At 41.0% G+C, this 26,743-nt stretch overlaps 1 protein-coding gene across 2 annotated transcripts in view; it reads left to right on the top strand.

Moving 5' to 3' along the window:
- The window catches only part of oga (O-GlcNAcase), a 58,190-nt gene extending 31,447 nt beyond the window's left edge, over positions 1–26,743 (top strand). For both annotated transcript variants that reach the window (XM_048608854.1, XM_048608853.1), the window contains 4 exons: positions 7,242–7,330; positions 10,706–10,898; positions 18,294–18,453; positions 22,731–26,743. In XM_048608854.1, the coding sequence (XP_048464811.1) occupies positions 7,242–7,330; positions 10,706–10,898; positions 18,294–18,453; positions 22,731–22,867 (579 nt within the window). In that variant the 3' untranslated portion in view covers positions 22,868–26,743. The remainder of the gene's footprint in view (positions 1–7,241; positions 7,331–10,705; positions 10,899–18,293; positions 18,454–22,730) is intronic.

Below are 26,743 nucleotides of genomic sequence, written 5' to 3'. Positions count from 1 at the left end.
ATCTACTCTGAAGTATCCCAGTCACGACTTTGGCATTGATTTTAAGATCACACTTATTGAATTTAGTTCTTTCTACCACCAACAAGCTGGAAGATCTGGACAAGAACAATTACATGCAAAATATATTTAGGCTGCTAAGTGCCAATGTTCTGGTGCTGGCATCTTGAAAGAAACCTAGATTGAGTAATTTGGTTACATGTGTTTGCTGTTGCTGCCGGTTAAAAGATAACTGGTGTTTCCTGAGTTGGAAATGGGGAGTTGGTGTTTGATAATGAGCTCAGAAAATCATCTCGTGCTCAATTACTTAGGCACCTTTTCATTTGAGAGATACTTGAACATGTCAGTTTTTCTGACAGGAAGCATGAGGGTATCCTGACCTAGATTGAGATGTTGCAGGTCATTGTACCTTTAATCCTGACAAGTGCTTTACTGGGTCAGAGAGTGTACCACTTCGAATGCATGTGGTTGAGGTGGTTTCCTGTCATTATAATGGAGAAATAATAAATCAGTAGTGAAGGGTAAAAATGGCAAGGCGGTCCCTCAGAGCAGAGTTAAGTTGGCATATCTATTATGGACAACCCATTTAGCAATCCGGGCAACAATTCCTGCAGTTTGGTTGATCTACTAAGGTAGATACAGCACAATTATGACTAGCTGTCTGCCTTGACATAATTTGTGAATCGTGTAACTTATTAGATTTGATACATTTTCCATTTTTCTTCGGGTATTAATCGTCATCTGCTTCACTTGGGAGTTTCACTATCTGCTATTTTGTAGTAACTAAATTCCGTCTAAAGGTCCTAAATTGGTGTAAAGCAAGCCTAGTTATTTGTGCCTAATGCCATACTGCAGTTCCCTTGTAAATAAGATTGCAGCTGCCATGGAATTCAAATCTGGTAATTTTTAAACAATTTTTTGAATCTGTTCAATTGATGATACAAGCCAAAGATGTGCCCTAAATGTGTCTGGTTTTCAGGTGGATGCCAGGAATCTGGAGAGCAATGCAAACTGTTAATATTGGTGTTGTCTTGTTATCCTCCATAATTTATTACTGAGAGCAGTTGGAATTGGTGAGCCTATAACTGCTAAAAAGCTTCCTGTAATTTGAGGTCCCAAACCTGAACTTTGTGCAAAAGGAGTTTATGTAAATCAAGATGAACACCAAGTTTGGCATTCCTTTTTTTTATTGACTTTGACTTGGCAGTGATGCCAGTTAAGGGAATAGGTACCAAGGTTCAAATGAGAACCCATTTAATCAATCACCTGTTGCTTTGCATTCAGTTTGTGGGGGAGGCAATGACCTAGTGGTATTATTGCTGGACTGTTAATGCAGCAACCCAGGCAATGTTCTGGGGAGCTGGCTTCGAATCCCGCCACGATAGATGGATGGAATTTGAATTCAATAAATATCTGGAATTGAGAACCTAATGATGACTGTGAATCCATTGTCGATTGATGGAAAAACCCATCTGGTTCACTAATGTCCTTTAGGGAAGGAAACTGCTATCCGTACCTGGTCTGGCCTATGTGTGACTCCAGACCCACAGCAATGTGGTTGACTCTTAACTGCCCTCTGCCCATCCCTAATTGCCCAATGAATACTGCTAGATCAGCGATGCCCTCATCCCATGAATGAATTTGAAAATAGGTTACAAGTCTCCTTACTGCTGCATGATCAGTTTTATGGCTGAGGGATTCTTTTACTCTGGCATCAACCACTGAGTTTTTAAAATTCCATCTTGAGAGACATTTTCTTTCTTCAGTGCCAACTCGTTTCGCAATCATTAATCTGTTTTATATTTCTTGGATCCTGTAATCCAATGATAGTCTGACTTGTAATCATTGGAGGAAAATGGGCTGAATGCCTTCTTTAGTGCCCTAACTTGAAGCTCTTTCCTGCCTGTGATCCTTAGACATGACATTGTTTCTGCCATGTTTGGAGTTGGATGATTTAGCCTGTGCTGAGATCAAGTGAAGTATCAGGTCACTGCTTTTTAATCCTGGCTGATACCTCAGTGGGTAAGAAGGTGTGTTGATTCTCTTGCATTGGTGTGAGCCAATTTCCAATGATTTATGACTAGTGAGTTACAGTTTGTCGGGAATCATTCTGGACAGTTGAAACTTAATGAGTTTGTTAACCTAGCTTCATTTAAAATGTTATTATTTCAGATGTGAATCATTACCTATCCACTGTCAACCCCTTTAGTAAAGAACATATGCATTAACTCAACCATGACTTATAAAAGAAATTAGGGCCAGCATTAGAAAGAAAACACATATGAAAATACCAGAAAAGGCAGCAAGCTTGAGGATTGGGAGTATTTTAGAAGTTAGCAAAAGCAAACCAAAAGCTTTTAGTCAAGAAGGGGTGGGAAGTGGAGTGAGAGAGTAAAATTGCAGGGAACATGGAAACTGACTAAAAGCTTCTATAAATATGTGATGTAAAAAAGACTAGTAAAAACAAATGTGTTATAATCAGAAACCAGAGTAATTAAAATGCTGAACAAAGAAATAACACAAGAATTGAACACCAGCTTTGGTTCTCCCTTTGCAAAGGGCACAAATAAGGGTCTAGAGAGAAGATGGAATATAAGACAGCACCACTAGATATAAAAGCAGTAGCTGGGAAATTAATTGATTTAAAGACTATCAAATCACCAGGGCCTGTTTTAATCTGCATCCTAGAATACTAGAGGGGTTGGCCCTGAAAATATTGAATGCATTGGTGGTCATCTTCTAAAATTCTATAAACTCTGGAGCAGTTCCTCCAGATTGGAGGGTGGCAAGTGTAACTCTGCTATTTCAAACAGGGAGGGAGAGAACTAAACAGAATTGCAGACTAACATCAGTAGCGGGCAAAATGTTATCTGGAGTCTACTATAAAAGATGTGATAACAGAACGTTTAGAAAACATTAGTGGGATTGACAAAGTCAGCATGGATTTGAGAGGCAGGTCATGCTTAATAAATCTTAAGTATTTTTTGAGGATATAACTAGTAGAACGGATTAGGGGGAACCTGCAGGTGGGTGCATTTTGGTTTTCAGGAGACTTTTGACAAGGTCCCTCAAAGTTAGTGGGCAAAGTTACTTACACGGATGGATGTAATATTATGGTGGGTATTGGCTTCAGTTGAGACTAAATTGATAATCTAAGAATAAATGAATTTTTTGAGTGGTCAGCAGTGACTGGTGGGCTATAAACATGTCTGACCTGGATGAGGAGACCAAATGCCGCATTTCCGCGTTTGTTGGTGACACAAAACTGGGTGGAATTGTGAGGAGGATGCAAGGAGTCTTCAAGGTGACTTAGACTGGGTGAACACATGGCAGATACAGTTTAACTTGGCTAAATATGACGTTTGCCAATTGGTATGGAAAACGCAAAGAGTATTGCTGAAATGATATATTGGCAAGTGTGGATACACAAAGGAATATTGATGTCCTTGTACACTGGTCAATGATAGTAGATGAAGCAAGAAATGAAAATGGCATTCATTTGAAAGGATTTGAGTTCAGAAGGAGGATTTCTTACAGCAGTTATACAGGACCTTGGTGAGACTACACTGTGGTGTATGGTGTGCAGTTTTGATCTCTCTACCTAAGAAAGTATAGGACGTGGTTCCCATAGAGGGAGAGCATCAGAGGTTCACTATGCCATTACTGGAGATGGCAGCACTGTGCTGAGGAAGGATTGGTTTGAACAGGCTTCGCGTAAAGTTTAGAAGGATGAGAAGGTACCTGATTATAAAATTCTAACAGGAGCTTGCCTTATTTACAATTTATATAGATGATTTGGAGCTGGGGACCACGTGTAGGGTGTCAAAGTTTGCAGATGACACTAAGATGAGTGGCAAAGCAAAGTGTGCAGAGGACTGTGAAACTTTGCAGAGGAACATAGATACATTGAGTGAGTGGGCAAAGGTCTGGCAGATGGAATACAATGTAAATAAATGTGAAGTCATACATTTTGGTAGGAGTAATATTAAAAAGGATTATTACTTGAATGGTAAAAAGTTGCAGCATGCTGCTGTGCAGAGCGACCTGGGTGTCCTTGTGCATGAATCACAGAAGGTAGGTCTGCAGGTACAACAAGTAATTAGGAAGGCAAATGGAATTTAGTCCTTCATTGCTAAAAGGATTGAAATAAAAAGCAGAGAGGTTATGTTGCAGCTGTACAAGGTGCTGGTGAGGCCACACCTGGAGTACTGTGTGCAGTTTTGGTCTCCTTACTTGAGAAAGGATGTACTGGCACTGGAGGGGGTGCAAAGGAGGTTCACTAGGTTGATTCCAGAGTTGAGGGGGTTGGCTTATGAGGAGAGACTGAGTAGATTGGGATTATATTCATTGGAATTCAGAAGATTGAGGGGGGGATCTTATAGAAACATATAAAATTATGAAGGGAATAGATAAGATAGAAGTAGAGAGGATGTTTCCACTGGCAGGTGAAGCTAGGACAAGAGGGCATAGCCTCAAGATTAGAGAGAGCAGATTTAGGACTGAACTGAGAAGGAATTTCTTCACCCAGAGGGTTGTTAATCTATGGAATTCCTTGCCCAGTGAAGTAGTTGACGCTACTTCAGTAAACGCTTTTTAAAGAAAAAGGTAGATTTTTTTTGAACAATAAAGGAATTAAGGGATACGGTGAGAATGCGGGTAAGTGGATCTGAGTCCATGAAAGGATCAGCCATGATCTTATTGAATGGCGGAGCAGGCTCCAAAGCCAGAAGGCCTACTCCTGCTCCTAGTTCTTATGTTCTTATGTTCATTGCTCAGACCTTGGAGTATAGGAGTTGAGATGTCATATTGAGGTTGTACAGGATGTTGGTGAGGCCTCATCTGGAGTACTGTGTCCAGTTCTAGTCACCTGATATAGGAAGGATATTAAGCTGGGGAGAGTTCAGAAAAGATTTACCAGGGTGTTGCTGGGAATGGTGGGTTTGAGTTGTAAGGAGAGGCTGGATAGACTGGGATGTTTTTTCACTGGAGTGTAGGACATTGAGGGTGACCTTTATAGAGGCTCATAAAATCATGAGGGGTACAGAAAAGGTGAATGGCAGATGTCTTTTCCTTCGGGTGTGGGATTTCAAGACTAGTTGGTGTATTTTAAGGTGAGAGGAGGAAGATTTTTTAAAAAAAAAAGACGTGGGCTGGGGTGTAACTTTATTTACACAGTGAATAGTTTGTGTATGGAATGAACTTGCAAAGGAAGTGGTGGATGCAAGTACAGTTAAAACGTTGAAAAGATCTCTGGACAAGTACATCAATAGGAAATGCCTGCAGGCATGTGGATCTAATTTAGTTTGGGATTATGTCAGCATGGACTGGTTGGACTGAAGGGCCTGTTTCCACGCTGTATGACTTTTGAGTGGTCAAACAAGGTGCAGGAAAGATGTTTTATCTGGCTGGGAAATCTGTAACCCAGGGGTGCAATCACAAGCTGTGGGGTAGGCCATTTAGAACTGAAATGAAAATATTTTTCACTCGAGGGCTGGTGAACCTGTGGGACAGAAGGTTGTGGAGACCAAGCCACTGAATATGTTAAAGAAAAAGAAAAAAAATTAGATTTTAAATGCATCAAGAAAATGGGGAGAAAGTGGGAACGTAGCTTTAAGATAGAGGATCAGTTGTGATCAGAATAAATGCCACAGCAGGCTGAAAAGGCCGAATGAACAACTTCAGCTCTAAATTTCTATATATTAATCCTTCTTGAAATTCAGATTGGAGTAGAACTGTTTTTATTCAACTCCCATACATGCAGTCATTGTCCAGTTCTTGATGGAATTATTAAATCTCATAGCATTGAAGAGATGTTGGACATTTTGATAGCTTGGCAAATATCTCAAATTCCAGTCATTATCACATATAGGATATTGCAATGCACAAATTAGCTGCCTTTTTCTACATTACAACTCCATTGCTTTTTAACGGCAATTGATCATCAACGATGCCATACAATTTCCTTTCCAAAATAACTGTCATTCTTGTATGAATCTTCAGTGGTGAATATATTGGCACTTCATAAGATTTGTGGTTTTCTCAACTGATTACCTGAATATAAGCATCACAATTAGATTGAGTCAAAAAAAACTGTAGATGTTGGAATCAAGGTAGGCAAACAGAAAGCTGGAGAAACACACCCAGCCGGGCAGCATCTGGAGGAAAGAAGTCCACGTTTCAGGTATTACCCTTCGGGTCCGTTGATTTCTCCTTTCCTGCAGATGCTGCCTGGCTTGCTGTGTTTAAAACATGCTTGATGTACTATACCTTGGGGAATATACATATCAGCTTACTTAAAGGGGATGTTGTTTTGGCCTCCTTTCCAATTCAAGTGTGTGGAATAAAGTTGGCTTGTTCCATGGTCTCATTTTCTTCCATTATTTAACAAAATCAGAGCCAATTTGTTTGGTGGTAGGTAGAATGGATTATTTCCATGACCCATCAAAGAGATTATGCTTAATGCCTTTGGGTTTCTCCTGATCTAATAAACAAGTGAAATATAAACTGAGTTTGTTTTACATACATGTATAAAAGGAGTAGGCCATTTGTCTGCTTGAAGCTGCTTTGCTACTTAAGCTCTTAGCTGATCTTATTATAACCTCACATCCACATTCCTGCCTATCCTGGATAAACTTTTACCCCCTTCCAAGAAGTTAACCACTTCTGCCTTAAATATTCAAAAACTCTGCTTCTGTCTCTTTTTTTATTCAGGGAGAGAATTCAAAAGATTCATAATTCTCTGGGAAAAGATCTTGCCTCATTCCAAATGGGCTACAGTTTTATTTTTAAGCAGTGAGCTCTGGTTCTAGATTTTCCCATGAGGGAGTATCCTCTCCATGTCTACCCTATCAGGATCATGTGTTTCAATCAATTTGCCTCTTCCTCTTGTAAACTTCAGCAGATATGCACGAGCCTGTCCTAACTTTGCCTAAAGACAAGCTACCTGTTCCAGAGATCAGTTTGGAAAACCTATTGAGCTGCATCCAATGCATTTACATCCTTTAAATAAGATGACCACTATTATACATAGTACTCTATATGTGTCTTACCAATGCCTTTTGTAACTGAAGTATTAAAACTGTACTTTTGTATTTAATTCTCCTCATAATAAATGTTAGCTTTCCTAATCACTTGCTACACCTGCATACTAACTTTTTGTGATTCATCACAGATGGTTTCACTGTGGTCATATGCAGCAGAAATGCAAAAGTAGTCTTGATCAACAGATTTACTTTTATCCACAGGCCTCTGTGTACAAGATCTGTAAGGAGATGTATGATGATGAAATGGATGGTGACTCCATGTCTTATCAGCCAGATATTGTAGGGGACAGGTGAGTGTGCATGCATGTATATATATTTGGGGTGGTTGGGTGGTTACTACCTCTCCTCCTCTTCATCTTTGTTGCATTTTGGTTCTGCATGTGATTCTCCCATCCCAACAATAATCAGGACAAATCCAATCTGGCCCATTACTGCCCAATTAAGCTACCATCAATCATTAGCAAATTGATACAAAACATCAGCAATGCCACCAGCCTCACTTAAGTTAGCATCGATGAGTAGATTATTGGTAAATTTGGATTCTACTCAATGACTACTTAGTGTGAGGTCTTGCACCCTTAATCCAAACTACGGGACGAAGAGCTGAATTCCTGAGATGGGGTGAATGGGGTTTCAAAGTAACATTTGACTGTTTGGGGGCTATCTGGTGCCCTTGTAAAGTGGAAATTATGCAGTGATAAAATGGGTTATAGCACAGCAGGAGATAATTTGGCCTACCTTCATTGTGGAGGCTCCCTTTTACTGTAGCTCTGCAAACTTTCTACTGTTTGGGTGCTTATCTAATTCCCATTTGAAAGTCATGAATGAATCGGTCTCCAGCATTCTCAAGCTGTGCATTCCAGAACCTAACTACTTACTTTTGTGAACAAGATTTTTCTCGCCTTGTATTTTGTTTTTGTTTTTGTTTTTTGTAAAATACTTTCAAGACCAGAGAGTACAGATTTAATGGAAGCAGTTTCACCCTAACTATTCTCTCAACCCTCTTGATTTTGAAAACTTTGATCAGATCTTTTCTTGGCCTTCTCAAAGAAAACAGTCCCAATCTCTAGTCATAACTGAAGTGTCTTGGTCCTGGAGTTATTCTTGTAAACTAATTTTGCGCACCCCACTGTTTCCGCATTCTTGTGTGGGATTCAACAATGCTGTAGCTGAGGGCGAACTAATGTCTCATTCAGCATAACCTCTCTACCCTTGAACACTCTATGCCCCAGTAATGAAACCTAGAATACCGATGCTTTATTAACTGCTCTCTACATGTCTGGCCATCTTTAATAACTTTCTCCTGCACACTGTTTACAATGAGACCCCTTTATTTGTAGTCTTTCCATGTTCTGTGGATCAAAATGTATCACTTTGCCACATTTGTGCCATCCACCAACTAGTCTGTGACTGAAGTTCTGTGTTGTCCTAAGTTTTTAAAATGCTCAAGTTTTGTCAGCAAATGTTAAAATTATCCTCTGCACACCAAGAGTCAGATCTTACATATATATCAGAATAAGTTCCATGGTGAACTACAAACCTTTCTCCAGCTCAAAAAGTACCTATTAACCATTAACTTTTTGTTTCCGGTTATTCCACTGTGCACTTGAGCAACTTTTGCTGACAACCACCTCCACCTGGAGGAATAAGGATAGAAAATGCTTGGCGGGGTGAAAACCACTTGCAAATTCTGCTCCCACTTGTACACTATTTTCATGTGGAATTACATCGCTGTTCATTTATTGTCATTGCTCCAATCCTAGATATTCTCATTTCATAATGGTTTGAAAATGTGGCTCAGTCACCTGCTCAAGGAGCGCTAGCAATAGGTGGTAAAGTACACCCTTCCCAGATGCCTGCATTCTGTGACTGATTAATCAAAGAACCAAGAATCAGCACTGACTAGAGCATAACCTGACATTATAATGTTGTATATTCTTGTGTGTTTTTTTCAATCTGAGTGACGCTTGAACTTCCTTCTTTTAAATTGGATCCTACCCCCCTCTGTCTCCCCCCACTTTTTCTTGCTCTGCCCCTGCTCACATGGTTCATTTAATGTCCTTTGGGTAAGGAAATCTTGTACGTACGTCCTGTTTTTGACTTGAGACACAATTTGCTTAACTCTTAGCTGTCCTCCAGAATGGCTTTGCAAATGAGTTATGTTTAAGAAAGAAAAGTTGGTGTTGAGGGTCAAGTGTACCCAAGGATGGGTGTTATTGCTGGCTGTGTCCAGGCTAGCCATAGTCTACCAAAAAAAAGGAAAAAACTCAGTTGTGAATTATTTGTGTGCCAAGTTATAGATTTAGCTCTAAATGGGAGCTGGAAGAAATTGATTAGAGAATTCACTTTATACAGCTCTACTGCAGGCAAGAGGTGGAAACTGTGATCTGAGCTATATTTATCTACAAGTTGTAAACCTACAGAGACTACTTCTAATCTGTCATGTGTACTCTACCCAACTACAGGTCATTGTTTGCTAATCATTCATCTTGAGCTATTTTCGTGGTCAATTTGTCACTATTGGTTTGCAGTTACCTTCCACTTTTGGGTCAAGGCAACGTCCCAAGTTTACAACAGCCAGACAAGAGTTGAACCCATGGTTGTTGATGTTATTCTGAATCACATGACAGTTGTTAAGTATCCCCCACTGCATTCCATACAAACTAAAAATGTGCATATTATTCCATGCAATATAGAGTTCATATTTAAATCTTGCTTTCCCTATTCTTAATGTGCTTTTGTACAGTATATCCAGAGAAGTAAGCTGCACTTGTTCACCTGATGCCTATTTTTCAAATTGCTTTGATTGAGTTAGTACATATCATCAACTCTGTTCTCATGAAAGTAAGTCTTGGGTTGGAGTCACTGTTGGAAAGTATCTGGCTGGGTCGGGAATTTCCCTTACACACAGGACATCAGCAAACTAGTCACGTCATTTTCTGATATTGATCCATGAATTACCAGAATTTTCCTTTTGTACTGAAATTTGAATTTGCAGCTTAAGGCTGACGAATTCAGTTACATAATCACTGCAGTCCACAAATTTAAAATGTTACCTGATACTGTGGAGGAAATGACTTCTGTCAATATTTTTGAAAAAAGTTTTTCCAAGTTAATATAAGTGGCAGTATGAGATATTAAGAACTGCCGATGCCGGAGTCTGAGATAACAGTGCGGAGCTGGAGGAACACAGCAGGCCAGGCAGCATCAAAAGAGCAGGAAAGCTGACGTTTCGGGTCGGGGCCCTTCTTCAGAAGAAAATTCAGTGTTTCTCCAGCTCCCACACTTATAAATGGCAGTATGATTGACATATATCTTCCTTTATATAAAAAGGAAAAAAAAGACAGGACTTCTACAATTCTTTGATATCCAAAATGTGTGTGAAGGCTGCCAAGTGAGAAATAGCTTTGTTTAGCCTGTTATGAACATCATAGTTAATGAGACTGATGCACTCAGTGTTGCCATCTATGGCAAAACTCCAGAAAGCATTTGCATGTCCTGGACGAATTATACATTAGAATTTGGTGTCCTACTGAGCGATTCCTGCACTTTTTACAGGTGGATCCTTGTTCTGTGGCTTATAGCTAAAATGAATGTTGGTGTGATTTCATGCTCATGCTGATATTGGTTTTGGTGTAAAGTGCTATTTTTTGCTGTCTTTGCAGTTTGGTCGGAGGTCTTCTGACGTTGAGCCCGGATTATTGCTTCGTTTTAGAGGATGAGGGCAGTATATGTGGTTATGCCCTTGGAACTGTGGATGTGAAACCATTTTGTAAAAAATGCAAAGTGTCCTGGATACCCGCTATGCGGGAGAAATATATTAAACCAGACCCTAGTCAGAATCTTTCCGAAGAACAGGTACTGTCTCTGAGTAACTGGATTTATTTTCACTGTGAATTCAATGAATGATAGTAAGAGAATATTCAAGGAATTCTGTTGTCTCTATCTTGGCACAAGAAAATACACTGGGATTTTTGTATCCAGAAACTTCTAAATTAAGTCTGTATCTGAAGGCTTGCAAGACAATAAGATATAGTAGCAGAATTAGATTACTCAGCACATTGAGTCTGCTCTACCATTCAATCATGGCTGATATATTTCTCACCGCCACTCTCTTGCCTACTACCCATAACCCTTGATCCCCTGAATAATCAAGATTCTATCAATTTCTGATTTAAATACACTCAATGACTTAACCATCACAACCTTTGGCAACAAAAACAGAAGTTGCTGGAAAACTCAGCAGGTGAAGAAAAAAAGTTAACGTTTTGGGTCTGGTGACAGTTCCTCAGAACTGATGGTAGCTGGGAAAACATTGGCTTCCATGCAGAAGATGGGGATGGGATAGGGAGTAAACGATAGGATAAAGGATAGAGCCAGAAGAGCAGTTGGATAGACAATGGAGTTGATAACAATCTAGCTAGGAGGATGAATAGCTGTTAATGGGAACTGAGAGTGACTAACAATAGGTAGTCTGTAATGGCAGGCTATGTGATTACAACGCCTGGTATGTGGTGTACGGGGCTAGGACATGAGAGAGTTTAGGCCCTAAAATTATTGAATTCTGTATTGAATCTGGAGGGCTGCAGGGTCCCCAAGCAGAAGTTGAGGTGTTGTTCTTCCAGCTTGTGTTCAGCTTCGCTGGAACACTGCAGCAGGCCAGAGACAGGGAGCAGGGTGGTGTATTGAAGTGGCAGGCAACTGGAAGCTCAGTCTTTTTTTTTTGTGAGCAGGATGTAGATGTTCTATAAAGTGGTCACCCAGTCTACGCTTCGTTTCCCCAATGTAGAGGAAACCACATTGTGAGCAGCGAATCCAGTATACTAGATTCTGGGAAGTGCAAGTGAAGTGTTGCTTCACCTGGAAGGTATGTTTGGGCCCTTGGAAAGTGGGGAGGGAGGAGGTAAATGGGCAGGTGTTGCACCTTCGGTTGCAGGGGAAGATGCTGTGGCGTGGGGGGTTGATGGTGGTGGTGAAGGAAGAGTGGACCAAGGTATCCCGGTGGGAACGGTCCTCATGGAAAGCAGACAAGGGAGGGGAGGGGAATGTGTCTGTTTTGAGGACGAGCTCGGCCAAGTGGAGGAGGGTGACGGTGGTTGGGGACGGTTTGGGTCTTCTCTCCAGGAAGGAGCAGAGAGCCCTAAGACCCTCCCGGTGGGGATTGCATATGTAAAGTGACTGCACATCCATGGTAAAGAGGAGATGGCTGGAGCCTGCAAACTGGAAATTTTGAAACCAGTGTAAAGTGTCAGAGGAATCACTGATGTATGTGGGCAGGGATTAGACCAGGGAAGAAAAGACTGACTCAAGGTAGGAAGAGATGAGTTCTGTGGGACAGGAGCAGGCTGAAACAATGGATCTGCCCGGACAGTCCTATTTGTGGATTTTTGGAACGAAGTAGAAGTGAGCTGTGCAAGTTTGGGGGGTCTGCCAGCTTGATGGTGGGTGTGGGGAGAGGGGAAGTTGATACAATGGCCTAATATGTCACGATCGGGTCATGGTCTGGGGAAGGTAGGAGGAGGTATCTGACAGCTGGTGCTGAGCCTCTGCAATGTAGAGGTCAGTATGCCAGACTGCAGCACCACCCTCATCGGCAGGCATAATAACAAAATAAGGGTTAGATCTAAGCACACAGTGCCGTCAGTTTGGACGGTGGGGGGGGGGGTGTGGGGAGGGGTGTTGTGGGGGGTGTAGCTGGTGTGGGTGCAGAGAAATTGAGGCGACCAATATCACGTTGACGGTTCTCAATGAACACATCAAGTGCAGGTTAAAAAAAAAAGCCAGAGGGAGGGGTCCATTTGGAGGGAGCGTGTTGGAACTGGGTGAAAGGGTTTGTGGGACAGGCAGAGGACTTGCCCAAAGAAATGGGCAAATTTGTTAAGGCGGGGACACAGAGGAATGAAGCTGAGGCCTTTGAGTACAGAACATTCAGCATCAGAGTGGAAGAATAGGAGGGGTGGTGAATACCTGACAGGAGGTGGGGTTGGGGGAGGTGATGGAGTCAGAGGGAAGGGGATGAGAGGAAGGTTCTAGAGAGCCATGGGTTTCTGAGTTGTTGCATTTTGTGGGCCTTGATCCCTGAAAGGAAAAGAAAATGTTTCTTGTTAGCATAACGAATGAGCCGGAGGATGAAGTGGAACTGCCGAGTGGTGCAACCCCGAGTCAGCGTGTTGCGATGCTGTTGGATAGAGAGGTCGAGAGTGTGCATGTGGCGCTGCATGGCACAGAGTGTGCATTTCAGGATGTGGCGAGATACGAGCTAAACTGGTTTCAAAGTTTCCAGTTCGCAGGCTCCAGCCACTGCCTCTTTACCGTGGACGTGCACTTTACACATCTATTCCCCACCAGGAGGGAGTTAAGGCTCTCCGCTTTGTCCTGGAACAAAGCTGAACTATCACCACCCTCCTCTGCTTGGCCGAACTCGTCCTCAAAACCTGGCCAACGTCTCTGTCTCTGGCCTGCTGCAGTGTTTCAGCGAAGCTCAACGCAAGCTGGAAGAACAACACCTCATTTTCCGCTTGGGGACCCTACAGCCCTCTGGACTCCATATTGAGTTCAATAATTTTAGGGCCTAAACTCTCCCGTGTCTGAGCCCTGTACACCACACACCAGGCCTTGTTATCACGTAGCCTGCCAATACCACTACCTATTGTTAGTCACTAACGGTCCCCATTAACAGCTGTTCACCCTCCTAGCCAGATTGTTATCAACTCCTTCGTCTATCCAACTGCACTCCTCTCTCTTCGGGCTCTATCTTTTATCGTATCATTTGCTCCCTACCCCCACCCCCTCCCTATCTTCTGCATATAAACCAATGTTTTCCCAGCTGCCATCAATTCTGAGGAAGGGTCACCGGACCTGAAATGTTAACTCTGATTTTTTTTTTTCCTTCTTCACAGATGCTGCCAGACCTGCTGAGCTTTTCCAGCAACTTCTGTTTTTAGTTCCCGTTTTACAGCATCCACAGTTTTTTTTTTTTTTTTTGTTTTTATTTAGCCTTGTGCGGCAATGAGTTCCACAGATTCAGCACCCTAAAGTTAAAGAAGCTCCTCATCTTAATTATAAAGGGTCGTCCCTTTGCTCTGAGACTGTGCCCTCCGGTCCAGTTTCTCCTACTAGAAGAAACATCATCTCCACATCCATTCTATCCTGGACTCTCAGTATTCTGTAAATTTCAATCAGCTTCCCCCTTCATCTTTCTCTGTTTCATTGAGTTCTGACCCAGAGTCCTCAGCCACTCCTTATTTGACAAGCGCTTCATCCCCAGGTTCATTCCTGTAAATCTCCCCTGGACTCCCTCCAACATCACATTTTTCCTTTGATACAGGGCCCAAAAGTGTTCACAATATTCCAAATATGGCCTGACCAGAGCTTTATACAGCCTCAGCAGCACATCTTGGCGCTTGTACTCTAGCACTTTTGAAGTGAATGCTAACATTGCATTTGCCTTTCTAACTACCAACTGAACCTGCATCTTAACCTTAAGAGAATCCTGAACAAGGCTTCCCAAGTAACTTTGCCCTTCCAACTGTTGAAGCCTTTCCCCATTTGGATAACCTCACACTTTCCCACATTGTATTCCATCTGCCACTTCTTTGCCCACTCCTAGCCTGTCCCTGTCCTTCTGTGGCCTCCCTGTTTCCTCAACACTAACCTGTCCCTCCACCTGTGTTTGTTTCATCTGTAAACTTAGCAACAATGCCCTCAGTTCCTTCATCCAGATCATTGTGTATAATATGAATAGTTGTAGTCCCAACATGGACCCCTGCGGAACTCCACTAAGTCGCCAGCTGCGACACAGAAAAAGATCCTTTTATTCATACTTTGTCTTCTGCCAGTACCAATCCTCTGTCAGTACCTTTATGAAGTACTTTTTGAGGATCTTTTGAGGTCAGTGGATTATGAGGAGAGACTGAGTAGACTGGGATTATGCTCATTGGAATTCAGAAAAATGAGGGGAGATCTTATAGAAACATGTAAGGTTATGAAGGGAATAGATGAGGTGGAGGCAGGGAGCTTGTTTCCGCTAGCAGGTGAAACTAGGACTAGAGGGCATCGCCTCAAAATAAAGGGAAGCAGATGTAGGACTGAGGTCAGGAGGAACTTCTTCACCCAAAGGGTTGTGAATCTGTGGAATTCCCTGCCCAGTGAAGTGGTTGAAGCTACCTCGCTGAATGTTTTTAAGGCAAGGCTAGATAAATTTTTGAACAGGAAAGGAATTAAGGGTTATGGTGAGTGGGCGGGTAAGTGGAGCTGAGTCTCAAAAAGATCAGCCATGGGCTTACTAAATGGCAGGGCAGGCTCGAGGGGCCAGATGGCCTACTCCTGCTCCTAGTTCTTATGTACCTTGCCCCCAACACCATGGGCTCTATCTTTTTAGCAACCTCCTGTGTGGCCCCTTGTCAAAGGCCTTCTTGAAATCCAATTAGATCACGTCAAGTGGCTGTCCTTTGTGCATCTTGCTTGTTACCACCTCAAAGAATTACGGTAGACTTGTCAGGCATGACCCTGCCTTGATGAAGCAGTGCTGACTCAGCACTATTTTATTATATACTTCCAAGCACTCTGCAATTTCATCCTTAATAATAGACTCTCAAATCTTACCAACGTCTGAGGTCAGGCTAGCTGGCCTTTGGTTTCCTGTCCGCTGCCTAACTCTCTTCTTAAACAGAAGTGTCATATTAGCCATTTTCCTGTCCTCTGGGACCCTATCTGACTCTAGTGATTCCTGAAAGATCACCACCAATGCTTCACCATTTGCCTCCACTTTCTCCTTGAGAGGTCTGAGGTCAGGATGGCACATTCACCATCAGACCTTTCGCTTCCCAGCACGTTCTCCTTAGTGATGGCCACGGCATTCACCTCTGCCCCCGATTCTTGAAGTTCTGGTATACTGCTGGCTAAAATTTACAGCTCTTCTATATTTAATATTTGGAGGGATATACCTGCCTCATGCTGTGGACCTGTCACAATAGCACTTAGCCCAGTGTAACATCACTGATGTACAAATAGACATTGTTAATAGTCATAGATGTTTTTAACAGAACCCTTGTAATACCTGAGGTTGTAGACATGCTTGCTGAGCTGGTGGGTTTGGTTGCAAATGTTTCGTCTCACTGTTAGATAACATCGTCAGTGTGCTCCGGTGAAGTGTCGGTGTTCTGTCCCGCTTGTTATTTATGTGCCTTGGTTTGCTGGGGTGGTTGGTATTACTTCAGGTTTTGTTTCTCAGTGGCTTGACAACAGGGTCTAATTCAATGTGTTCGTTGATGGAGTTCCGTTTGGAACACCAGGCCTCCAGGAATTCTCTGGTGTGTCTCTGTTTCGCTTGTGTGATTATGGATGTGTTGTCCCAGTTGAATTCATGTCCCTCATCTGTGTGTAGTGGGACAAGTGAGAATTGGTCGTGTCTCTTGGTGGCTAGTTGGTGTTCGTTATCCGTATACTCAGTTTTCTTCCAGTTTGCCCTATGTAGTGTTTCTCACAGTCCTTGCATGGTATTTTTGTATATTACCCCAGTTTTGCTGGTTTTAGGTGTGGGATTCTTTGTTCGTCAGTAGCTGTCGTAGGCTGGTTGTCAGTTTGTGGGCTACTCTGATACCCAGCAGGCCGAGTAGTCTTGTGGTCATCTCTGAAATGTCCTTGTATGGTAGGGTGATTTAGTGATTCTGGTTATATCTTCCTGTTGTGGTCTGCCTCGGAGGTAATGGCAGGTTGTCCTTTTCAGGTGTCCATTTCTTTTGAAGACGCCATACAAGTGCTCCTGTTCTGCTTTGTCTAGTTCCGGGTTGCTGCAATGTGATGTGGCTTGTTTAAATAGTGTCCTGATGCACCTCTGTTTTGTGTGCATTGGGGTGGTTCCTAGTATAATTGAGTATTTGGTCCATATGTGTGGTCTTTCTATATACGCTGGTCTGGAGTTCCCCGTTGTTTTTGGGTTCTACCATCATGTCCAGGAAGGGTAGTTGGTTGTTCTCTTCTTTCGTGAATTTTATTCTGGTAAGGATATCGTTTGTGTTGGTGGGTTTCTTCTGGTTTTGTGTGTTTAATAATCACGAAGGTGATTGAACCCCAGTTTGGTTTGTAATCTGGTATTTAGTTCCGGTAATATGAACTGCCCCAGCAAACCGAGGCGCACAAATAACAAGTGGGACAGAACACCGACGCTTCACTGGAGACGCACAGACGATGTTACCTAGCAGGGTGACAAAACATTTGCAACAAAACCCACTGGCTCGGCATGTCTACAGCCTCATCCACAACCCGAGCTATAAATCTTCTCTCAAACCTTCTAATACCTATCTTTCTTTTGCTTCCTGCATAATACTGTTTTTTAATGTCAGGATTGTTTCTGGTTCAAAAGTGCTTTATGTAAGGCTCTTAAACTCTCATATTCTGGACAGTTGTGAAATGTCACTGTTTTATTAAGATTATCCTCAGTAGTCCTTTGATCATCTCCAACAGAGCAATTTAAAGGTCTTGACCATAATATCTTCGGGGGAAAAAAGACTTGCATTTATTATCATGCTTTTCATGAACAGTGGACATCTGTATGATTTACAGCCAGTAAAGTACCTTTGATGTGTAATTGTTATTGTAATGTAGAAAATGTTGTTCGGTTGATCGTGACCAGATAATGTTTGTGAGATGTCAGTTTGAAGGATACGTTTTCGTCAGGGCAGGTTGGGAACTTGTTTTGGATATTTCTATGTAGCATTGATGTCATTCAACTTTTTTGCTGTAATCAACTATTTTTTTGGTGTTATCGACTGTAATCTATGCTTTTTTTTAAATTCCCCCTTTCTCTTCCAGTTCATCTTTAAAAGCCATAAACAGGCTCCTGTTTTATTGATAATCCATTAAGTTTCAAGCACCGAGGGTGCCAGTGAAAGAAAAAAGAACTGGAGTTGATTCAACAGCTTTTATGCCTTTAAAATACAGGACACAACACCCCTCCCCAAAACTCCTCGCGATCTCAGAATGCAACCTATTGTGAAGTTACTATTTAATGCAAAAACATAACAAGATTTTTGCACACATTAGTATTTCACAACTGCCTTTGAGATGACCACATTTGGTTTTGGTGCTTGCGCTTTGTGTTAACTAGGAGAGTGAAAGAGTGCTGACTTTTTCATTGAGTAGTGCTGTGGGATCTTTAATATTCAGCAGTTCTTTTAATGTTTCGATATGTCTCCGTAAACACTGCCATTATTGAAGATGCCTGTAACTAACTTGTTTTTGGTTCCCATGTAGAAAATGATGTTGAGCTTCCACGAAGAGCAGCAAGGCCTACCGGAAAGCTTCCTCGCCACCTTCCCCTCATTAATTAAAGTGGATGTGCACTCAAAAGTGACAGATCCTAGTGTTGCTAAGAGTATGATGGGGTGTTTGCTTTCATCGTTGAAAGCTAATGGTAAGTGTAAATGCTTTTTTCCTCCTCATCTGAAGAGAAACAATGATGATCCTAATTATTGAAAGTAAGTGATCCACTACACCACGTGGAATGTATTAAATGGTTACCTGCCGGAATGTTGATTATTTTTTCTTCCTCCTTGGGACTATACAGGTTAATTTATTACTGGTTAGTGTATCTTGTTGAAATGTATCTGCCTGTCAGTATTGCCTGCAGGTTGAGGGGCTGCAGTCATGAAGAGAAACTTGAAATTTGATAATTTTTTTCTCCAGTTTGGGAAGGAAACTGAAGCAAGCAGCTAGAAGCTCTTGAGAAGTAGTGATGCTCTTTCCTCTGAGATTAGAGGGGAAGGATGAAGATAGCTACATGGGTAGCTACAGTGGGGAATTCTGTATACATGGTGAATTGCAAGTTGTTCATTCTATGCCCATTTGTGAAATGGATACATTGAAACATGATTATGGAGGATGAAGAATGGAATTAGATTGAAGTGGGCGCATCATGTGCAGCTTAAAGGATCAAAGTGGTCAGTTTCTTTTTCAGATATTCTATGAATCTAACTATGTAATTGAGTGCCCTTTCTACTACGAATTACAAGCAGATATAGGTCACGTGTTAATAAGGGAGAGCCTGTTGATATAATGTGGTTGGATTTCTGACTGGAATTTGTTGAGCTGCTGCATTAAAGGTTATTGTGCCAAGTAGAACTAAAGAGTGTAGGGCGTGTCAAACTTGCATTGATACAAAATTTTGCTGGCATGAATACCCTTGCAGATGGGCAAAATGTGACAGATATCTCTCAAAACAGGAAACTGTTGTGAAGAAGACATTGAGGTTGCAGACTAATATAGATGAGTTGAGTTGGCAGAAATCTGGCAGGTGGAGTATCATGTTGAAAAATGTGAAATATTCACTTTGGCAGGAAGAAACCCAAGTATTACCTAAATGGAAAATAGCTGCAAAATTCTATGGTGCAGAGAGATAACAAAAAACTGGTATGCAGGTACAGAAAATAATTAATGGTATGCTCTTTTTTACAAGAAGAACTGATCATTATCAGTTCTATAGGACATTGGTGAGATCACATCTTTGAATACTGTATGTAGTTTTGGTCTCCTTCTTTCAGGAAGGACCATAAATATGTTGGAGGCAATTCAGAGGAGGTTTAACTTGATTGGTACCTTGGATGAATGAGCTATTTAATAATGGTATTTTAAACAGACTGGGCTTGGGCTAGAGTTTTGCAAAATGAGGTGAATTGATTAAAATGTGTAAGTTCCTGAATAGTCTTGAGAAGATGGACATGGACAGGATATTTTCTATTGTGGACTAGTCTAAACCAGGGGGCACGGTTTCAAATTCACTAAGTCTCAGATGAGAAATTCTTTTCTGGGCTTTTTGTGACTTTAAGACACCGTTCTTCGTCCAGTTCTCTAATGTCAAGCATTATGCTTTCACGGTTTTTAAGGTAATTTTCTCCACATTCTTTTTCTTTGTGTAGGCTCCATGTTCTGAGTTTTTCCAACTTAGTGTTTTAGGAAAGTCTCTCTCTCCTGCAGTGAGACCCTTTGTCAGGATAAATGCTGACTAGATGGAAAATGATCTTTAACCAGCAAACATTTGAAATACATGGTGTACATTGACTTCCAGGAATGTGTTCTTGCTCATGCATTCAACTTTGTGCCTTCATTCCACATTAAATGGGAAGAGGTATTTGCTGAGTTCAAACTCCTTTGCTACTAGTTACTTCACTACAAACCAGCATCAGCACGAAGCCCTGAAAGCACAGTGAATGAATCTGATACATACTGTGGAATATCAAATAAGAACTGATTTTCATATGCAACAAAAATGTCTGACAGTGTTGCTTAATCTCAACGCAAACCATGATACTTGTACGTAAACCGAACAAATGATTAGACTAGTCATACTCAACAAACAATAATATATTGACCGTGGATGCTGTTAATCAGTTACTGTTCCAGCCGTATACCTTCAGGACCTATTGGAATATGTGACTGTACAGCCACACTAGAGGACAAGTTGCAGAGGCATTAATTGAACTTGTGTAAAGATGGTAACCTGCCTGGCGATGGGTTTGGCTTTGTGGTTCAGTGCACTGACTCATGTTTAGGTTGTCAAAGATGTGCCCAAGCAATGTCCCTTTATGCCTTCCTTATCGATAGCTGGCTTTGCACAACATGAATTGGCTAAATGGTTGAGTGAGCTTTAACCAGTTTTAAATGAGTTTTCCATCTGTTATGAAGGATTCCTTTACTTTCACAAAGAGCATTGAAACCTACATATCGAGCAAAACTGTTGATGTGCACTTTTGATCTTATTAGTTTATTCACAAATATGCTACTTGAGAAAACCATCGACATTGTGATCTGTGATCACACCTCTAGATGGTCACCAATCTGTGAATCTGTTTTCTTCAAACTGACTCAAGGTTAGTAACTCACTTGGTTGAGAGCAGTTTCAGTGACTCCATGTACGCCCAAATAGATGGTGTTATTTTGGAATCCCTGCTAGGTCCAGCTCTTGTTAGCCACTAAAAGTGTTACCACAAAAAGTGTGGTGTCAATGGAATTAACACTAACCTTGTACCCCTTACATACCAATAGATAGGTAGATTTACAATATTCAAATCCAGAGCAGCATCAAAGATGTCTAAACTCCATCCTGTACTCAAAACTAGTATTGAAACTGAGCAAGCTTACTTTTCCTCTTCCTTAATTGAGCATTCAGCCAGTGTTTTTTTTTCCTGTTTTGAGAGCCTATGCTCCCTAATCAGTATACATGTCGGGATTTCTACAGTGCCATGGACTAGATATTTTCTAATCTGCCTGCTCAGACATGTTATTACACAGATCTGGAGCTGGTGGGACTTGAGCCCCAGTCTCCTGGATCAGCAGTAGCACTACTGCTGCTCCACAAGAGCCCTTCCATGTTCCATGTGCTACAAGGTCAACCTTTATTGATAACCTTGTGAATAGGGCCCTAGCCATCTGCTCTTTAAGCTTGATGTTGAGATCGTGAATTTCAAATCTATTCTACCTGACAATGGTGACCCTAATCAAATCGTCATCACTGTATATTATACAAATTCATGAAAACATGTATGGCCACCATTTTTGGCACTGAACAGTATTCAGTCTAGCTTGGATTCCCATGGAAGGGGCCAGTGTCTTGAAGGTTTGAATAGGTGAAGCTAGCTGTCAGATAGTGCTACTTTTCAGTAAACACGTGTTCTCTCCTTTAACAGGATGACACCAAGCTAACAAAAAATGTTTTTGCCAATTCTGCAAATGATTAATGTGATTTGAGTTTCCATACTGATGTGTTACCAGGTACCAGGTTGCAAGTCCCAGCAATTGGAGGCTGTATCAAACAACACATCACTTTGTGATTTGCCACAGCAAGGAGCCTGCAGGTCATGCCCTTGCAAACCTCCAAACATTCTAACATTTGATTTGGTTCTGCTAATGGCAACATTTACTAAATAGTTCTGACTGCATTAATAATTACATACCAGAAACCAATTTGAGGTTATCAATTGGCCATGTGGTGTCATGCATTTGAACATGCTGGAATCTGTTGTTAACATACTGAGCCATATTCTGTGGAAGCAAATTGAATTAATCTATGAATTACACTTTTTTAATTGTATAAAGGGTCACTTTTCTGCCACATTCCCCGTGGCAACACTTTGACCAATCAGTCTCCCTGCTAGCTCAGATTTTTTTTTCAGCTAAGATTGACAGTTCCTATTAAATTGTTCCCTTACCAGTCCTGATGAGTGAAAGATGAAAAGTTTCAATTTTGTTTAAAAAGAGACATGATGCACAATGGAACCTCTGGGCTTTGTTCTGAATGTGTGGGGGAGGAATGGAGAAGAGGGGAACCTAGATGTATTTATTCTTCGTCTTTGCTGTGAAGCAGTAGAAAGGGAATGTCACTGACTTGCAGCTTCAGAATAACAGTTTACATTCATATAGCACCTTTAATGTAGTGAAACATTTCAAGATGCTTTGCAGGAGCGATTATTGAACAAAATGTGACACCGAGCCATATGAAATACTGTTGTAAGCGATCAAAAACTTGTTGAAAAATAGGTAGGTTAGATCAAACAATTACTGATGGAGTCTACCAAGGACAGCAGATAAAAGGCTGGTGATGATTTTTGGGTTTGTTGAAGCGTCCATTTCTCTGCAAGTGGTTTGTAGTGAATCTCAATGAGTCATATTCTTATTTCAGTCTTTTTTTTTTTTAAGGGTCCCGAGGAGCATTCTGTGAAGTAAAACCCACTGATCGACGAGGTCTGGAATTCTACAGAAAGCTGGGCTTCTTGGAGTTGGCTAAAATGGAGGGATTCCCAAAAGAGATGTTAGTTCTTGGAAGGAACTTGTAACAGAAATCTGTGCAACGTAGTGTAATTAAAGGATGTGTATAATTAAATGTATCTAAATTTAGCCTTAAGCTGAATAACCTGTGTTTAATAATGTTTTATATTTTCTTTTTTTAATTTGCAATACATAATGAGGTGAACTTGATTTAGATGGCACTTTGTGAGTTGGGTGGAACTCCACTGATGCAGTAACAAAGCATTATCTTCCTTGTTCTGTTTTATACCCTTTTCTATTCCTCCCACTTTACATGAGCAATTGTTTGGTATCAGAAGGGAAGTTGACAAGGTGGTGCCTAGTTCTCTAACTTCAGACACTAGTCCCAAGCTGATGGTGTGAGCTTGCTGTGCAGCCAGTTGAACTACCATGTCAAAACTTGGTCATTTTTATAACTGACTATCCACAGAGGAGCATGTGGAGTTTTCTGTTTGCAGTGATAGTTGAGCTCAGTTCATTGTGGTTGGGTGGGAGGCTTTGGGACTTCAACTGGTATCTGGTCTGCTTTCTGCATTTTGTTTTGAATCCTATGGAAAGTAATGGACTTTGCCTGTCTTTAAAAGACACATTATATTTAGATATTCTCATTTCACTGTATTAAATAAATTGGTTCTGGATGAAGGAACATGCTGTAAATGTTGAAAATCTGAAATAATTGCGTTGGTGCTGGGAATACACAGCAGGTTAGTCAAACTCTTTAAAGGTTAATATCAGACTAATACTTTGGGTGCAAAACCTTTTATCAGAACCTAATTTGAACTATACATCCAAACCATTTAGTGTGTGAAAGTTTCTTGTTTGTATAAAGACTGCAGTCCACTTTCAAGTTAGACTTCAGTCATTGGATTTCACCAGACACAATGTTAACTTAGTAACATGTCCCACAGTCATTGTTAGCAGCAGTCCTGTATGTGACTGTACCTTCCCATCTTATTGCTGTTAAGTGTTGATAGTCATGTATTAAGTGATGGGTGTGACAGTTTCTCTCCTCCCCACAGTATGCAATGGAATGTAATAAGCTCCCAGATGTCTGTTTCTAGTCTGAGTTTTTTTTTGCAAAGGTGGTTAAGGCAAAAATTGATATAGATGAAAACAAATGTACACCTTGCAGTCTCTGGTTTCACACCCCCCTTTGTTGTGTGGACCAGAAATTGTTTCCATTGTGGTCTTTTTCCTTTGCATCAGATTTGTGGTATCTCTCATTGTCCCTGATATTTTGAGTATGCATCTCAGATGCTAATGTTTCCTGATAGGAGCAGTTTCTCAGTCGGTTGCTGACACCCAGATGTGCTGGTCAAGTCACACCATGATCTGCTAATGCAATTAGTCAAGCAACCCTCCCCAGACATTACTTAGAACTACTACTTGGAATGCATTCCTCAATAGCCTATGATTAAAACCATTATCGCAGTCTGCACCATTTTTACTTTCTAACCCTCTGTTCTTGTTCTATAAACCCCTCAATATGCAATAAATAGAGCCTGTCTTGCATTACTAAATATTTACTCCTATACTTGAAGAATTAATTAAGTCATGGGGATAAGTATTGGCATGTTTTAGACATTCAGTTAATACTACCCATCACATTGATATCAGGAGAAAAGGCTGAACATCACCTTGAGTGTGCTTAGGAAGGCCTAAGATTCCCTGATAGCTGCAGCATTTTTTATTCATTCATGAGATGAGGGCATCACTGGCTAGACTAGCATTTATTGTCCATCCCTAACTGCACAAAGGGCAGTTACGAGTCAGCCACGTTGTGGGTCTGGAGTCACATGTAAACCAGACTGGGTGAGGATGGCAGAGTCCTTCTCTAAAGGACATAATGAACCAGATGGGTTTTTCTGGTAATCTGACAATGGTTTCATGGTCATCATTAGACTTTAATTCCAGATTTTGTTTGTTATTGAATTCAAATTCCACCATCTGTCATGGTGGGATTTGAACCCAAGTCCCCAGAGCAGTCTTAACAGTTTAGTGATAATTCCACTAAGCCAACGCTTCCCAATCTCGATTGACAAATGAGTGCTTGAGCTAAGATTTCACTCTTTGGTTTCTCGCACGCTCTGGTTCTCTTTGTGCAAACCCATACTCTGTAGTGTTTCCACTTGCTGGAGATAGATAAATTTGCTTTTCTGTCTTCACTATACTGATGCCAGCATTCCTGCAACCATTGCCTATTACAATTTTCTGTCTGTGATATCTTGTTCAAATGGCCCACTTCCTTGTTTCCTGAATACTGTATTGAGTGAGAAGTAGCTGAAATTCATGTTAATTCCCATTCACTCTTGTCTTCTTTATTTTTCCAAACATTTAGCCTACACTTGCACACACTGTACAGATCTATCCTTTTCCTTTACTTCTTACCCTTCATGACTTCTATAAATCAAGCAGTGCACTTGATTGGGGTCAAAAGTCTCATCTCCCACCCAGCCCCAACCATCCCTTTGAACATAATGTTTTGCACCATGTGCCATTCTCCTAGGTCACCTCAAATCATATATAAAAGCTATCTTAACTGAGCAATGTGCACATTTGGAATCCAGATTTTAAAATTAAATGTTTTTATTTGGACAGAAGGAAAATGGAGCACAGAATATTCAGATATTGTTCAGGTTGCATTCATGATCCTAGATAGATTAAAAATTTGATTTTACAGACAGATGTATGGACTAATCCATTTTGAATATCTGTTTCATAAAACCAGAGTAACACCTTTGTTTCTCTTTCTGCCTCCTTTATCCCCTACCCCTACTTCTCAAGAAATATAAAGCTGCACTATATTTCTGCATACTAGCTGAGGTTTCCTGACTACCTATTTGAAACTGCCATTGGTTGCCTGCTTCCTTTGGTTGTCTTGTAATGGGATTTTTGTTGCACAGGTACTAGAAACCAAGAAGAGAAAATGGTTGCATCTAGGTGGGGTTGCTTGACAGTACATGGACTGCTCTGAAGGATTGCTGCTTATAGGAAGTCTGTGGGACATCCAGAAGTGAAAAGCATGGCAGAAAGCTCTGCCAAGTCATTTTCTTCTAAGGGGAGGAAAGAAAACAGTCAGTGCTGCAAAGTGTTTAGTTCAATTTCAAATTAACAGATTGGATAAAGATGTCTGGTGTTGTATCATTTTTCCTATTTCAAATACCAACCTGCTGTGTATTCAGGGACATTTCTTAATGCCACATAGAGTTGTATGTGAACATGCCCCTTGTTAAACATTTCTTCTCAAAATTAATTTGGGAAAGGGAGGGTCATTCCCTTGAACCACTTCAATTCATTTGATATAGGTATTCAGTGATAATAAAAGGTTCCAGAGGTTTGATCCAGTAACAGTGTTATATTCCAAGTCAGAGAGAATTCTGCAAGTGTTGGTGCTCCCACTTGTTTGCTACCCGTGTCCTGGGTAGTGGTGCTCATTGCATGTTTCAGTGCTTCTCCTGCAGGGATAAAACTGTTTTGTGACCAGATAAAATGAAATAGTGTGGAAAATTACACTTATCATTACACAGTAGTAGAGTTACAGATTCTATTCTCCTAAAACCTACTGTGGCTAGTGAAAATATTTTGAGCTGTATAGCAATGTGACACAATATTAATTCCACAGAACCATAGGGCACATGGCAATGACAACTTTCTGTAAAGTATATTAATGCTGATCATTACCATAATTAGCATGATAAATATGACAGCTGTCAATACTTCACTAATTTCTGGTTGGAATTGAGCCACCCTTCTGCTTTAACTTTTGCACCCCTCTTTGAAAAAGCACAGACATGCTGCTAGATCTTGATACCTGGTGCTCATTCACCAAAGCTTCCAACACTCATCAGTGGAGAGCAAGCCCAGACATGGAAAGAACTGTGTACATATAAATTTTTTTTAAAAGA

The sequence above is a fragment of the Rhincodon typus genome, chromosome 20 (genome assembly GCF_021869965.1).
Source record: "Rhincodon typus isolate 14 chromosome 20, sRhiTyp1.1, whole genome shotgun sequence".
In the NCBI taxonomy this organism is placed as follows: Eukaryota; Metazoa; Chordata; class Chondrichthyes; order Orectolobiformes; family Rhincodontidae; genus Rhincodon; species Rhincodon typus.
Note: the sequence above shows the minus strand (reverse complement) of the source record. Positions and strands in the feature narration are given on the sequence as shown.